At 37.5% G+C, this 16,355-nt stretch overlaps 1 protein-coding gene across 1 annotated transcript in view; it reads left to right on the top strand.

Moving 5' to 3' along the window:
* The window catches only part of LOC306643690 (metastasis-associated protein MTA3-like), a gene marked incomplete at its 3' end in the record, with an annotated part of 37,720 nt that extends 28,962 nt beyond the window's left edge, over positions 1-8,758 (top strand). Inside the window, exons 4-5 of the mRNA XM_079109928.1 lie at positions 7,552-7,681; positions 8,743-8,758. Of these exons, the coding sequence (XP_078966054.1) occupies positions 7,552-7,681; positions 8,743-8,758 (146 nt within the window). The remainder of the gene's footprint in view (positions 1-7,551; positions 7,682-8,742) is intronic.
* Positions 8,759-16,355: the final 7,597 nt, after the last annotated feature.

The following is a 16,355-nucleotide window of genomic DNA, read 5'->3' as shown; positions in this document are numbered from 1 at the left end:
TGTGCCACCATGTGGTTTACCAGCCACTTTTCTGTTTTTTTTTTTTTTTTTTTTTGTACTGGGGATTGAACCCAGGGCCTTGTGCTTACGAGGCAAGAACGCTACCAACTGAGCTATATCTCCAGCCTACCAGCCACTTTTCTATATGGTTTATAATAGCTGACATCTTATCACTGTGGGTACTGTCTTATTAAAGTAAAGGTAAAGGTGCTTGAGAATAACTGTGGAAGACTCCTTTTCCCTGCTACCTGCCCCTCTCCTCTTCAGTCTCCCAAACTAATGTGTAGAAATTATAATTCTGACCTGTTTGGAAAAATATACAGTTTCAGTTAAGTACCTAGAATTGTTAATGGCTTGTCCTTCCCTGGGTTCTGTTCCTTGTTGCTCAGTTACTTTGAACTTATTAGTTGCCTCTGGGCCACAAGGCCAATCTCTAAAAGTTTTCCAGAGTCTCTGATTATAACCTGCTGCTGAAACTGATCTCTGAATCTATAACTAGATGCTTGGGGACTTCCAGAGCACTCAGCTAGTGACATATCTTTGAACCTTGCTTCTTCGACTTTGTGCTGGCCTCATCCCATTCCCTCTCAGCCTAGGAATGTAAGTGGGCTTGCAGAGCTTTTGTGATAGTAGCATCTTTCTCATCTTGCAATCTAAAACTTTAAAATGTAAAGTAACCTTGCTGGGTCATGCATTATATGGCACTTACAGATAAAATGGAAATTCCAAGTGTAGCAATTGCTCTTTAAAATCCAAGAAGTGAGGCCTGGTGGCCTATACTCCAGCAACTCAGGGAGGCTGAGTCTGGAGGATCAAAAGTTCAAGGCCAGCCCAAGCAATGTAAGGAGACCCTGTCCCAAAATATAATAGGCCTAGGGATTTGGCTTAGTGGTAGAATGCCCATGTATGGCAAAATCAAACAAAACAAAGCAAAAACTCCAAGAAATGCTTTTGTACAGTTTCCGTCTATGCTCTTTCCCCCGGTGCCTTATTACTAATAAACTGTGTGCTAACACTCTTCCCATGACAAAGAAAATATAGTAAATAATAAGGTATTCAGTGTCTTCTATTGCTTTGTAGTACTTGATTTCTACTTTAATAAATTTAATAAGACAACAAATATGGAGTTCCATATTTAAAAATGGTTTTAAAAATGATGTAGATGTTAGCCTGTATATGTATGTGTGTGCATACACAGATACACACACACACATACCTACATATTTTGCCATGCTGGGGATCAAGCAAGGATCTAATGCACACCAGGCAAGTGCTCTACTATTGAGTTAAGCCCCCAAGCCGGCTGTACATAATTTTAGTTAGTATTAGTTATATTTGTTCTTTAAAAACTTTTCTTGTTTAAATGCTAAGTTTCACCAGTGTTGTTCAGTGTTTTTAGGATCTTGGTGGAGAATCATTCCTTTATTGCTACTTAAAGTGGTGCAGATTTATAGAAATATGTAAGTGGAATTTCACTAGTAAATTAAAAGAAAAATTTTTTTTGTAGTTGCTTTTATTTTATTTGCTTTTTTTTTTTTTTTTTTTTTTAATGTGGTGCTAAGGATCAAATGCAGTGCCTCACACATGCTAGGCAAGTGCTTTGCCACTGAGCTACAGCCCTAGCCCCTCACTAGTAAATTTTTAAAAAGGATTTCCTTAGTGAATGTCATAATGGAAAGATGTTTTTGGGGTGATTTCTGTCTTTGGTTAGGTTGTACTTCAGAACTTTTAGTTCTTTCTGCTAGTACTTCTGGGGTTGTATAAGAAAAAAAGATTTAGGGCTGGAGGTGTAGTTTAGTGGTTGAGCACTTGCTTAGTATGCTAAGGCCCTGGGTTGAATTCTTAGCACCAGAGAAAAGAAGAAGAAAAAGAAGAAAAGTTTTGCTGCTGTTATTATTTGAGGTGCTTGTTGATGTTTTAGCTCTATTGGATATACATTGGAATTCTTTTAACTGTGTCTTTCAGAACACCAATTTTTCACATTCTAATTAGGTGAAGTATAATTTTGTAGGTAATGTTTATTTGCTGGTACTAATAGTGCCAATGCAGCAATAACGTTATTGATCTCCACTGGTGAAATGTTATTAGACCTGCAAGTAAATGACTCCTTTATTGCTATATTTCTCTTTGAGTAGTTCATCAAAAAGAACATTCAAAGACTCTTAAATTGCCATATTCTTTCTTTGAGCTGGGCAAGTCACTTCCTCCTGACCCCCTTCCTCTCTCTTGCCTTTCTTTTTCTTTTTGGTGGTGCTAGGGATTGAACCCAGGGCTTTGTACCTGCTAGGCAAGAGCTCTACCACCCAGCTACTTCTGAATTCCCAGTCCTAGGTGAGTTTTGTTTGGTTGGGTTTTTTGGTACTAGAGATGTAACCTGGGGGTACTTTCCACTGAGTTACCTCCCCAGCCCTTTTTATTTTTTATTTTAAGACAGGATCTCATTAAGTTACTTTGGGCCTCGCTAATTTGCTGAGGCTGGCTTTGAATTTGTGATCCTCATGCCTCCTGAGTTGCTGCCATTACAGGTGTGCACCACTGCGCTCACCTAGGTGAGTTTTTTAAAATCAATTTTCAAATTCATTTTCAATTTATAGTTTTTTTAAAAGTATGAAAGTAGGACCAGGTGCCATGGTGCACGCCTGTAACCCTAGCTGCTGGAGAGGCTGACATAGGAGGATTACAAGTTTAAAGGCTAACCTCGGCAACAGTGAGGGGCTAAGCAACTCAGTGAGACTGTGGTCTCTAAATAAAATACAAAAAAAAAAAAAAAAAAAAAAAAAGAAAGAAAGAAAGAAAAATAATAAAAAGGGGCCAGGATGTAGCTTAGACGTAGATTGCCTTTGGTTTCTATAGGAAGCACCTGGGGTGGGGTGGGAGTGGTAGGGGATGGAAATAAAAATTTGAAAGTAGGAAAGATGGGAACTTAGCCCGCTTTTTGCCCTCACGTAATTAAAAAAGAACTACTATAGTTAGTAGATCATATTTGATAAAAATCCCTTTTGTGGACTTGGTTCCTGAAATAATTGTATGAAACAGAAGTACCTTGCTGTGTGTATAGAATTCATTCTTGTCTGAAGATCAAGGCTTCCAAGGCACATCAGGTGGTCTGGGCTGGCCCTTGGGCTCTTCTTGCTGGCGAGGATCCAGCCCACCCCTCCGCTTTTGAGTTCTCAGTGCTTCCACTGTTTCTGTGTATACACAGCCAGGAGTGGCTGCCCGTCGAGGTATTCTGTTTTTAAAAAGTATGTAACTTAAATTGTAGTTATGTCTATAAATGATATTGGGTGATTTTTTTCTTTAAAGAAGTTATTAAATCTGATATTAAAAGATAGCATGTAGAACTTTGTCTCCTATTTTTCTTGTCCCTTTCTTCCAGCCCTGCTTCCCAAATGCATGTATTTAGAATTGCTTACTAGTAACTGTTTTGTTCACTGAGGTATCCCCAGCACCTGAATAGTGCTTGATGTGGCAACCTAATGAATGCTGGTTGAATTGAAAGAAAAGATTTGTTACTCTGTATCAGGCTTGATAAATAGATTGATTACTATGTAGTCAATAGTTGTAGTGTGAGCATTGTTTTTCTTCTTGGAATAGCATTGCTCTGCCGTCTTAGCATAAAGTGTTGCTACTTACAAGTAGATTAAAAATGTTTTTTTCTTGAGTCACTTATTTGCTTAGTCTCTGCTTTAACCTCTCTCCCTACAGAAAGAGTGAAAGACAATCTGTTTTTTCTATTTTTTTTTCTTCCTGCAACCTTTAATACTGGAATGTTGACCTTCATGGTCAACATGAAGGTTGTTCCCTTCACAACAACATGGTTGTTCCCGTAATTTTTTTTTATCCTTTTGGTTTTCTCTGATTATCTCTGACTTTCATGTATTCGAGTTTCTGGGGGAAATTATCCTTCTAATTTGTGTTTTCAAATTTGAAACTTTTTTATCCTGTCTTGCTTTCTGGTTTTTCCCTTTGAAAATATAGTATTCTTGTCTTCAATTATTCTGTTACACAGAGGCTTTTAACCCTTTTCAAGTTCTTCACCTCACTTCTCTTATCTCAGTACTTGAGATCTTCAAGGGCTAAGTCAGAAGAGTCTCTATGCCTTTCCCCTGTTGGCATCCCTCTTGTAAGCACATGGGTTATTACATCTTCCTTTCTGCTGTGTGTTCTAAGTGTTTGCCTTTTTTTTTTTTTTTTTTTTAAGATCTACTTTCCATGTTCTTCCTTTTTTTTATACTAGGAATTGAACCCAGGGTTGCTTTACCCTTGAGCTATATCCCAAGCTCTTTTTTATTTTTTATTTTGAGACATAGTCTTGCTAAATTGCTGAGGCTGTCCTCATTTCGATCCTCTTGCCTCAGCCTACTGAGTTGCTAGGATTATAGGCATGTGCTACAACACTTGGCTCTGCGTTTCCTTTCTCTTTTTCTTTTTGGACTGGGCATTGAACCCACGGGTACTTCACCACTGCTACATTCCTGTTGCCACCCACTTCACCTCTTAACTTTTACTTTGAAACAGGGTCATACGAACTTGGCACTCTTCCTGCCTTAGCCTCCCAAGGGCCCATCTTTTTGTTGGTCGAAATTCTTTTTTTTTCCTTGCACTGGAAATTGAACCCAAGGTGATTTTATCATAAGCTATATTCCCAGTTATTTTTATTTTTTTCTTCATTTTTTAAATTTGTGTAATATAGTTGGACATAATGGCAGGATTTGTTATTACATATTCATACATGCACACAATATAATAACATAATTTGGCCAATATCACTCCCTAGCACTTGGCCCCTCCCTCCCTATCTTCCTGTTCCCTTTCCTATACTTTCTCCCTTTGATTTCCCCCCACTTATTTTTTTCTCTTTAGCTTTCACATGGGAGAAAACATATGACTCTTGATCTTCTATGTTTGACTTACTTCGTTTTACTAATGTTCTCAAGTTCCATCTATTTTCCTGCAGATGACATAATATCATTTTTCTTTAAGGCTGAATTAAACTCCATTGTGTGTATGTATTTTTTTTTTTTTAATGTTTTCTTTATTGATCCATTGATGGTTGCCTAGGCTGGTTCCATAGTTTGGCTATTGTCAACTATGCTACTATAAACATGGGTATACATGTACCACTGCAGTACGACTTTAATTCTTTAGGATAAATACCGAGTATTGTTACAGATGGGTGAGGTGGTGGTTCCCTGCCTGCTCTTTTGAGGAACCTCCATACTGATATCCATAGTGGTTGCACTAATTTATAATCCCACCAAACTGTAAAAATGATCATTTTCCTCCACATACTCTACAACATTTATTATTTTTTTTCTACGTTTTTTTGGGTTTTTTTTTTTTTTTTTTTTTTTTTTCTTCCATCCTAAGGTGCTGGGATTTGAACCTGGGCCTTTCTGCTTGCAAAGCCATCACCCTACCAGATGGTCTATATCGTCCACTTTTTCTACGTTTTTTTATTGGTGCATTATAGTTGTACATAATGATGGGATTTTTTTTTGTTACCTATTCATACGTGCACACAGTAAAACAATATAATTTTACCAATATCACTACCCAGTACTTCCCTCCTTACTCTCTGCCTCCCATTCCTTGGTCACTCCCAACACTTACTGTTTTCTTTATGACTGCCTTTTTGACTGGAGTATGATGAAATCTCAGTGTAGTTTTGATTTGCATTTCCCTAATTGCTAATGACGTTGAGCATTTTTAAATATATTTGTTGGCCATTTGTATTTCTTCTTTTGAGAAGTGTCTGTTTAATTCATTCAGCCATTTATTAATTGGATTGTTTTTTGGCATTAAGTTTTTTCAGTTTTTTATATATTCTAGATATTAATCTTCAGAAAAGTAGCTACCAATTTTTTCTCCCATTCTGTAGGTTCTTTTTTCACATTTCAAATTGTTCCTTTTGCTGTGCAGAAGCTTTTTAATTTGGTGCTGTCTGTTTATTAACTCTTGAAATTATTTCCTGAGCTTTAGGGGTCCCAATGGGAAAGTCGTGGCCTGTGTCAATTTGTTGGAGTGTTGACCCAACATTTTCTTCTGGGAATTACATAGTTTCTGGTCTAATTCTGAGGTCTTTGATCCATTTCGAGTTGATTTTTGTGCAGAGTGGAGATAAGGGTATAGTATCATGTTCTACATATGGATAACCAGTATTCCAAGCACTATTTGTTAAAAAGGCTGTCATTTCTCCAATATATATTTTTTGGCACCTCTGTTAATGATCAGATGACCATATCATGTGGGTTTGTCGATAGGTCTTCTGTTTTGTACCATCAGGCTGTGTAGTCTATTTTTATGTCAGTACCATGACGTTTTTGTTACTACAACTCTGTAGTATAATTTGAAATCAGGTATTGAGTTGCCTCCAGCATTGCTATTTTGGCTTAGAATTGCTTTGACTATTCTGCGTCTTCTATTATTTCTTAAGTATTTTAGGACTGTTTCTTTCTAGTTCTGTGAAGAATGTCATTGGTATCCTGATGGGGATTGCTTCAAATCTGTATACTGCTTTTGGTAGTATGGCCATTTTCACAATATTAATTCTGCCTATCCATGATCGTGGGAGGTCTTTCTATCTTCTAAGGTCTTCTTTAATATTCTGTAATTTTCATTGTAGAGCTCTTTCACCTCTTGGTTAAATTTATTCCTAGGTATTTTATTTTTTTGAAGCTATTGTGAATGGGATTGTTTTTCCTTTTTTTTTCCCTAGATTCATTACTGGTATATAGGAAAGCTATTGATTTTGTATGCTGATTTTGTAATCCATTACTTTGCTGAATTTGTTTATTAGCTCTTAAAGTCTTTTGTGGTAGTTTTTTGGGTCTTCTGAGGATAGGATCATATCATCTGTAGTGATAATTCTCCTCAGACAACAGAAGGAAATTTCATCAGGGATGTAGTTTTCTCCTTATCTGGTTTTGGTGAGTGTGACACTGGCTGCATAGGGTGAATTTGTAAGTGTTCCATCCCTTTGTATTTCATAGTTCTTTTTACTTTTATTTGAGAAATTTTTATTTTGACTGAAGGCCTTGCTAAATTTCTGAGGCTGGCCTCAGCATCCCTGGTTGTTGGGGTTACAGGTGTAAACCACTGTGCTTGGCTTGGTCAAAATTCTTTCTTTTCTCTGCTTCAGTTTTCATTGTCATTGAAATGTTAATACATTTTATCATCTTGCTATAGTTTTGTTGGAGGAAGAGAGATGAATGCTTGTGTTCCTTCTGCCATTTTTCATTTTTATTTATTTTATTTAATTATTTTTTGTTGTGCTGGAAATTGAACCCAGGCCTCATGTATGCTAGATGTGCACTCTACCACTGAACTGCACCCCAGCCTGGTTATTATTTTTAAATTGGAGTTTCTCTTCTTTGAGGCCCAAAGAACTTAATTTTATGGTTGTAATTGAAGTGATAAATTTAATATGTAAATCTAAAATTGATTAGTTTGAAGAGAATATTGAATAAATGTTGATTTGACCTATCTTTTAAATTCTGTCTTAATACCCAAATAGACAGTAATAATGAATTCTTTGAATTTTATTTGTAGAAGAAATTGAAGAAGAATCTGAAACAACAGTTGAGGCTGACTTGACTGATAAACAGAAACATCAGTTGAAACATAGGGAAGCTCTTTATGTCACGCCAAGTACTGAATCTTTACCTGCAAAGCATATCAGGTAAGAACTTTTTTAGAAGTTAATCTATTGTACCCAGTAACATTGTGACCAAAACCAAAGACTTCTTTGAAGTATTTTACAAACTCTTTCCAGGATCTTGTTTATTAAAGGCTTCATAATGGAATTTTATCTGGAAATTAAAAGTGTGTATTAGCGTATTAAAGTTCTGCAGTAATGTAACCATTTTTAACTTTATTTCTGATTTTCACAGTTTTTACTTAAGTATCTGTAACCTTCATGTAGAACAGTGTCCAGCACATACCATTTTGGGAAACACAGATCTTCTCCAGATTCCTAGCAAAGTATATATGTAGTAATTAGAACCCTAAGGCTGGAACTCAAGATCTAGTTGTAGATAGGTGACTCTTGGCCTTTAGGATATGTGGCTTTTTATTTTCTTTTTGAGAGTCTCTGGAATGAAAACTTGATATTTTTTTATTACTCATTTATTGGCATTTGCTTTGTGCATTGATAGGCTACAAAAATGATGAAAATTTCAGTCTCTATAGTTTAAGAATTGTATTGGAATGGTGATGGACTTTACTGGATCATGATCTACTGGTGGTGACAGAATTTAACCATAGATAGAGTTGAGCTATTTTTCAGTGCAGTCTGTAATAAGTACGTCTTGGAGGTATAACAAAATGTTTGAACTCAGAAGGCAGGAAAGCTTTAGAAAAGAGTCTTTACTCACCTTTCATGAGAATGTGGGACACATACCAGGTAGAGGGAAGAGATGAGCGTGGGGTGTATGCAGGGAGCAGCCAGGTTCAGGGTGAAACATGGGAGGGAGTGCTGTGTTTAAGGTAGGTTAAAAAAATTCCTTCAGCCAGTCATGGTGGCGCATGCTATAATCCCAGTGATTCAGGAGGCTGAGGCAGGAGGATCACATGTTACCAATTTAGTGAGGTCCTCAGTGACTTAGACCCTGTCTCAAAAGAAAAAAGAAAAGAGGGCTGCGAATATAGCTAGGTTGTAAAGTACCCCTGGGTTCAGTCCTCAGTACTAGGGGAAAAAAAATCCTTTAAATTTAGTTCATAGTTTCTTTTCCTTTTTTCCAGCTATAGCTGGTCATGACGATCATAAAAAGAGTTTATAAATGAAAAGAAAATGTGTCAGTTACTTCAATAATTGTTCCCTCCTCTTTATTCCCATTGCTGGGATTTAACTTAAGTCTGCATTTTTGGTTTCAGACAGGTTTGCAGTCTTTCTAAAGCTGTAATTTGATTCTTGTACCTACACACACACACACACATACACACACACACACGCACCCCCAACTTGACACCTTTGCATATAACTCTTTTCAGAAGTGGATGTGAATCTTCCATGATAGGAAGGACAAAGATACTATACTTCTTTTTTATTTAATCTTTTCAGAAATAACTTGATTACCCCCTTATTGTAAACACCCTGTCATGACTTTATTTATGTTTTTTAAAGGCACTGTGGTTGGGTTGGCTAGTTAGTACTTTCTGTGTGACTTATATTCTTTCCTGGAAAATATAATCATATCAGGTAATGTGAGAGTATTTTAACTAATAAGGCTATTTTTGGGGGGGGGGAGTACTGAAAATTGAACCCAGGGACACTCAACCACCGAGCCACATTCCCAGCCCTATTTTGTATTTTATTTAGAGACAGGATCTCATTGAGTTGCTTAGCCCCTTGCTGTTGCTGAGGCTGCGATCTTCCTGCCTCAGCCCCCTGAGCAGCTGGGATTACAGGTCTTCACTACCATACCTGACTAGTAAAGTTATTTTAAGAAAAGAAAAATAAGGACATAAATTTTGCCCAAAGAACATGAAAACATACTGACTTTTTTTTTTTTTCTTTTCTTTTTCTTCTTCTTTTTCTTTCTTTCTTTTTTTTCAAACTGGGGATTGAATCCAGGAGTGCTTTATTACTGAGCAACATCCACAGCCCTTTTTTTTTTTTTTTTATTTTGAGACAGGGTCTCACTAAGTTGATTGGAGCCTTGCTAAGTTGCTGAGGTTAGCTTTGAACTTGTGATCCTCCTACCTCATTCTCCCCAGCTGCTAGGATTAATTACAGACATACCCTGGCTTTTGAGATTTCTCTTGAAAATGTGTACAAGTAATCAATGCTGAAGAGTCATATATATTTGTTACTTACTGGAACAAGCTCTTTGAACATAAAGATTCATTTTAATCTTGAAATTATGTGGCTAATCATAAGAATCATGCTAGAACAAGAATCTGACAAATGGTTTAAAGAATGTATCCAAAACACACAAGTATATTTTTAATTTACCCTTCTGATAGCTTGGAATCTGTTTACAAGTAATGTTGCTTTCCTTTAACAGATTGCCTGGAATGGAAAAAAAAAACTAGTGTTTTTCATCTTCTGTAAGGGCTGGGAGAGTATATTGAAATTTAATTATCCATACCCTCCTGTGTGGAATATAGAATTTACCTAGTATACACGATCCTTCGGTCAGTTGTTTTCCTTCTTCTGTGGTGCTGGGGATCAACCTCAGGGTCTCATGTGTGCTAGGCAAGTACTGTACCACTGAGCTTTAGCCCCAGTCCTCTTCAGTCTCTGTTGAACACATTTCCTGAGAATCTTTTAGTTTGGGAAACTTCTAAGTGCTTAATGAGTAAGATAAGGACCTGGGGCTGTGTATTACCAAGTAATAATTCCTTTGAATTATAGTGAAGAGACATAGACTTTTAAAGCCATTTATTTTTGCCCTAGCTAAGAGGGAGTAGTGCAGAGCTACACCTTCTCATTGTGGCTCTCATTTTCAAATAACAGAATGGAGTTGGGGCAGGCTCTGGCCAAGGCACAGAACTGTACTAGCCAGCCCACATGCCGATGCAGAACAAGTGTACATTGGAGTGGTCTTGATATTTTGCTAATGTTGAAGTCATGCCCTATTTCTGTTTTAAAAGGAGAAAATTACTGAAGTCCCATTGTTCTTTGGCAGCAAAGAGGGGTAATTTGGTGAATACTGATTTTTTGTTCTCAGGGACATTATCAAGTGCCTAGAATTTTCTTGGTGCCACTTTGAACATAGGGGAGAAAACCTGACAGGCATTTTTGCTGTCTTTTGTACTCAATGAACTATAATACTCAGTGCATGCTGCACCCTTCCTAATGTGGCAGGAGGCAAGTCTTTGTTCCTTCTGATTCCACTGGAAATGAGAAAGAATGAATAAGACTTAGACCTCTTCTGGGTAGACTTGGTGATTCATCTCATTCCTGCCTGTGAGACTTTGCTTGACCAGTGAGAATCCCGTTAGGTCATTTTTGGGGGTTGGGGAAGAGGAGAGAGGCAGCACACTTCCTTCATGCAAGTGCCTTAGGTCATTTAGTAATAGATTATATGCTATACATATTTTAAAGCTCTATAGCATATATTGTTATGCCAGCTGCTAGACCTGTAGTCAGACTGTATTTTTCTGTGTTCAGTCTTTATGGGGGGTGTATGACTCATACTTTACTGTTAGACTTTCTTACACAGAGCAACAATTCAGTGTCTTTCAATTAGTGTCATCTGATTCACAAATGTACCTGCGTACCTGCATTCTGTATTCATCCATAAGTAGGTGAACATTTGTAAATTTGAGGAAGGCTGCTTACAGTTGGAGAAAGTTGATATGCTGGTTATTTAGCAGCAACCTCCTTCCTTATTTCTCAACATTGTCGCTTTGTGATTTTAAGGCTCCTATTTTCAGTCTTATATATAGCCCAGGTTTTATATAGCTCATGTGTATTGAATTTGGTCTTAAATAATTCTAGCATTTATTGAACTTTTTTTTTTTTTTTCCTTTTTTTGTGCTACCAGAGATTGAACCCAGAGCTTTGCATGTGTTAGGCAAGCCTGAGCTACATCTTCAGTTCTTTGTATTTTGGTCAGAGTCTTGCTAAATTCCCCAGGTTAGCCTCAGACTCCTGCCTCAGCCTCTGGATTAGCCAGAAATACAACTGTGTGCCACAGTGCCTGACTCAGGCTCATCTATAGAATTTTTTATGATAGAACGATTCCAGTTACTTTGTTTTTTTTTTTTTTTCCCTTCCTTCCTTCCTTCCTTCCTCCCTCCCTCCCTCCCTCCCTCCCTCCCTCCCTCCCTCCCTCCCTTCCTTCCTTCCTTCCTTCCTTCCTTCCTTCCTTCCTTCCTTCGTATTGTAGGTTGAACACAGGGCATTCTACCACTAAGTTACATCCCCATTCCTTTAAAAAAATTTTTTTTTTAAATATTCAGACTGGGTCTCACTAAGTTACTCAGGTTGGCCTTAAATTTGGAATTTTCCTGCCTTCAGCCTTCCAAGTAGCTGGGATTATAGGTGTGTGTGCCACTGTTCCAGCAGTAATTCTTTTTTTTTTTTTGGTATTGGGGATTGAACCCAGGGGCACTTAACCACTGAACAACATCTTCAGCCCTTTTTATTTTTTATTTTGTGACAAGGTCTCATTGAGTTGCTGAGGCTGGTTTTGAATTTCCTCCTTCCTCGGTTTCCTGTATCACTGGGATCACAGGTGTGTGCCACCACATCTGGCTTTGTGTTTTTTTGAATGGAGGGACTGTTTATTTATGAAGTAAATCTGGATCGCACCCATGTCATAGGAGAATTGTGCCCATGTCATAGGAGAATGCCAAGACTTTCAGATCAGGCTTTTTTTTTTTTTTTAAAGATCAGATCTTATGTTTTTGTCTGTCTTTACCAAGACATCGAAGTAAGAAAATCCAGGCAGTTGTAAATAAGATTCTGTGTGGAGGTAAAAATCTAAGGTGGATCCTGTTTTTAAGAATTAATGTCTTGCTTGATGCAGTGGTGCAGTGGTGCAGGCCTACAATTTCAGCAGCTTGGGAGTCTGAGGCAGGAGGATCTTGAGTTCAGAGCCAGACTCAGCAAAAATGAGATGCTAAGCAACTCAGTGAGAGTCTCTAAATAAAACAAAAATACAAACTAGGGTTGGGGTGTGGCTCAGTGGTCAGATACCCCTGATTTCAATCCCTGGTACTAAAAAAAAAAAAAAAAAAAAAAAATTATGATTTTAAATGGGCACAGTGGTGCAAACCTGTAATCCCAGCCACTCTGGAGAATGAGGCAGGAGGATCACAAGTTTGAGGCCAGCCTCAGCAAGTTACCAAGGCCCTCAGCAACTTAGTGAGACCTTGTCACAAAGTAAACAGTAAATAAAAAGGGCTGACACTCAGAGATTACAGGAAGAAAGGAGGAGGAGAGGGAGAGCCCAAGCAGCTTTTTGAATTTTTATTTCACATAATTAATTTTTCCATATAGATTCTTAGTTCAAATAGAACTAAATTTAAAACCTATTTAAGCATGAAAACTTTACAATTATACTAAAAGAAAATGTTGTAATGGTAGTAGTATAGTCGAAACTGGGAAATATTTTTTTCCCTCTGTACCAGGGATTGAACCCAGGAGCACTTTACTACTGAGCCACATCCCAGCCACTCACTCCTGCATCCCCCTTTAAAAATTTTTTTATTTTGAGACAGGGTCTCATTAAGCTGCTTGGGGCCTCCTTCAGTTTCTGAGGCTGGCTTTGAACTTGCAATCCTCCTGCCTCAGCCTTCCGAGCTGCTGGGATTATAGGCATGTGCTACTGTGTCCAGCTTTTTTATTTATATTTTTATTTTTTTGGGTGGTGGGGATTGAACCCAGGGCCTTGTGCTTGTAAGGCAAGCACTCTACCAACTGAGCTATCTCCCCAGCCCCTGTGTCCAGCTTTTTTACTTTATTTTCATTAGAGCATTAGAGTTATATGTACTAGTTTGGTTTATTATTACAAAATCGTATATGCATGGAGTTTGATTTCAGTCCCCATTATTCCTGCCTTTCCTTTTCCTTTTCTCTTCCCCTATTTTCCTTTCTCTACTGATTTTTTTCACTTGTTTATTTATTTTATTATTATTATTGTTCTTATTATTTTGGTACTGTAGATTGATCCCGGGGGTATTTATCACTGAACTACATTATCTGTCCTTTAAAAATTTTTTTTAAAATTTTGAGACAGGGTCTCACTAAAGTTGGCTGAGATTGGTCTTGAACTTGCAGCCCTCCTACCTTGTGCCTGGCTTTTTTTTTGTTGTTGTTTGATTAGCACTTTCTACAGTTACATAAAGGTGAAATTCCCTGTGGTATATTCATATACGCATATAACATGATTTTGTTAAATTCATTCTGTATTTTCTCCCCTTTCTTGACTCTCCTCCCTCCCTCTTTATCTCCTTTTATTCTAGTGATCTTCCCTATATCTTTGTGATATCTGGCTTATTTCATTTAGGATGATGCACTCCATTTCCATCCATTTATTGGCAAATGCCATAATTTTATTCTGTTTTTTGACTGAGTAAAACCCCATTGTGTATATATACACCATATTTTATTGATCCATTTATCTATTGATGGGCATCTGGGCTGATTCCATAATTTGGCTGTTGTGGATTGTGCTGCTGGAAATACTGAAGTTACTGTATTGCTATACTATGCTGATTTTAGTGGGTTTTTTTTTTTTTTTTTATAAATACTAAGGAGTGGGATAGGCAGGTCATATGGTGACTCCATTCCTATCTTTTGAGGAATCTCCATACTGCTCTTCAACATTGTTGTATTAATTTGCTGTCCCATTGACAGTGTATGAATGTACCTTTTCTCCCACATCTTCACCAGCCTTCATTATTATTTGAATAATAATGTTCCTGATAGTGAACATAATATTGTTCCTGATTTTTACCATTCTGACTGGAGTGAGATGAAATCTTAGTGTTGTTATGATTTGCATTTCCCCGATTGTTAGAGATGTTGAACATTTTTTCATATACTTATTGGCCACGTGTTTCTTCTTTTGAGAAATGCCTGGTCAGTCTTTTGCTCATTTATTGATTGGGTTATTTGCTTTTTTGGTGTAAAGTTTTTTGAGTTCTTTATGTATTCTGGATATTCATCTTCTGTCAGAGGAGCAGCTGATAAAGATTTTCTCCCATTCTATAGGCTTTCTCTTCATGCATTTAATCATTTTCTTTGCTGTGCAGCAGCTTTTTAATTTAATGGCATCCCACTTATTGATTTTTGGTTTTATTTCTTGGGCCTTAGGAGTTTTGTAGAGGAAGTTGGTGCCTGCACTATATGATGGAGTCTTGCCCCTGTGTTTTCTTCTAGCAAATGCAAGATTTCTGGTCTAATTCTCGTCTTTGATCCATTTTGATTTGACTTTTTTTTGTTTGTTCGGTTTGTTTTTGTGGTACTGGGGATCGAACTCAGGGCCTTGTGCTTGTGAGGCAAGCAAGCTACCAGCTGAGCTATCTCCCCAGCCCTTGATTTGACTTTCTTGTGCAAGGTGAGAGAGAGATCTAATTTCATTTTTTCCACATATGGATTGATGGATATCCTATAGTATTAAAAAAATTTTTTTTTGTAGTTGTAGATGGGCAGAATGCCTTTATTTTGTTTGTTTATTTTTATGTGATGCTAAGGATCAAACCCAGTGCCTCACACATGCTAGGCAAGTGCTCTGCCACTGAGCTACAGCCCTAGTTGGGTAAATTTCTTCTTGATTGGGTGATTGCTTCCTGAGTTTATGGGTCTATCTTTTGTATGGTCCAATATTTGTGTTTTTAAAAACTATAGCTAAAAAGAATACATTAAAAATAATAATCATTATTATTGGCACTGGGGATATAACACAAGGGTGCTTTACCACTGAGCTATATCCCTGGTGTTTTTATTTATTTTATTTTGAGATAGGATCTTGCTAAATTGCTGAGGTTGGCTTTGAACTTGGTATCCTCCTACCTCATCCTCCAAAGTTAAGGGGATTATAGGAATGCATCACTACCCCGCCTTAATGTTAGTTTTTATGTATCTAGAATGTATAAAGTTTGACTTTTAAATAGCAGCTAATTACAGTATTGGTACCTACAATGATTAATGCCTCTTTCCTGCCTCTGGTGCAACTGTTAGTCATATTTAAAATGACCCAATTCTTTCCTACTTGCCAACTTTGAGATCTGGACCACAACCTTTGAAGTGAGTCTTTAGTGTATCTTATTCCTTAGGTACCTGCTGGTTATTGGTCCCAGTTTGTTCTGCAGTAAGGTGTTTTGGACCTGATTATTTGTTCTCCAAGTTTATCTTGTTTCAAGGAGTGAGTGGTGGTGGAGAAACTTATATCCAGGTTGGTGGACCTGGCCCTAGTTCAGAACACCACTGTGGGGGCCCTGTCTATCTCATTACTTAAAAATTAAAAATACTATTACATTTTTTTATTAGTTTTTTTTTTTTTTTTTTGGCACTGGGTATTGAACCCAGGGGTACTTTACCACTGGGCTATATTCCCAGCCCTTTATTTTCATTTTTGGTTTTGAGACAGTCTTGATAAGTTGCTTAGGGCCTTATTAAGTTGCTGAGGCTGTCCTCGAAGTTGAAATTCTCTTGACTCAGCCTCCTGAGTCACTGGGGATACTGAACAGTGGGCCAGCGTGGCAGTATTTTTTTGGTCGGTGCTGGGAATGGAACCTAGGGCCTTGGCACATGCTGAGCGGGTGTGTCCAGCCTGAGTATGCTTTTTGAAAAAAAGTCTGAGAAGCTATTCCAGAACGAGCATTTGGTGTTAGTGGTAGGGTAGATCTTAAAGACATAGATGCACAGTCTCATAATGACAAGGGTGTTCAGAGAAATT

The sequence above is a fragment of the Sciurus vulgaris genome (assembly GCF_902686455.1).
Source record: "Sciurus vulgaris genome assembly, chromosome: 14".
In the NCBI taxonomy this organism is placed as follows: domain Eukaryota; kingdom Metazoa; phylum Chordata; class Mammalia; order Rodentia; family Sciuridae; genus Sciurus; species Sciurus vulgaris.
The sequence above is the reverse complement of the archived record's forward strand: the minus strand, read 5'-3'. Positions and strand labels throughout refer to the sequence as shown.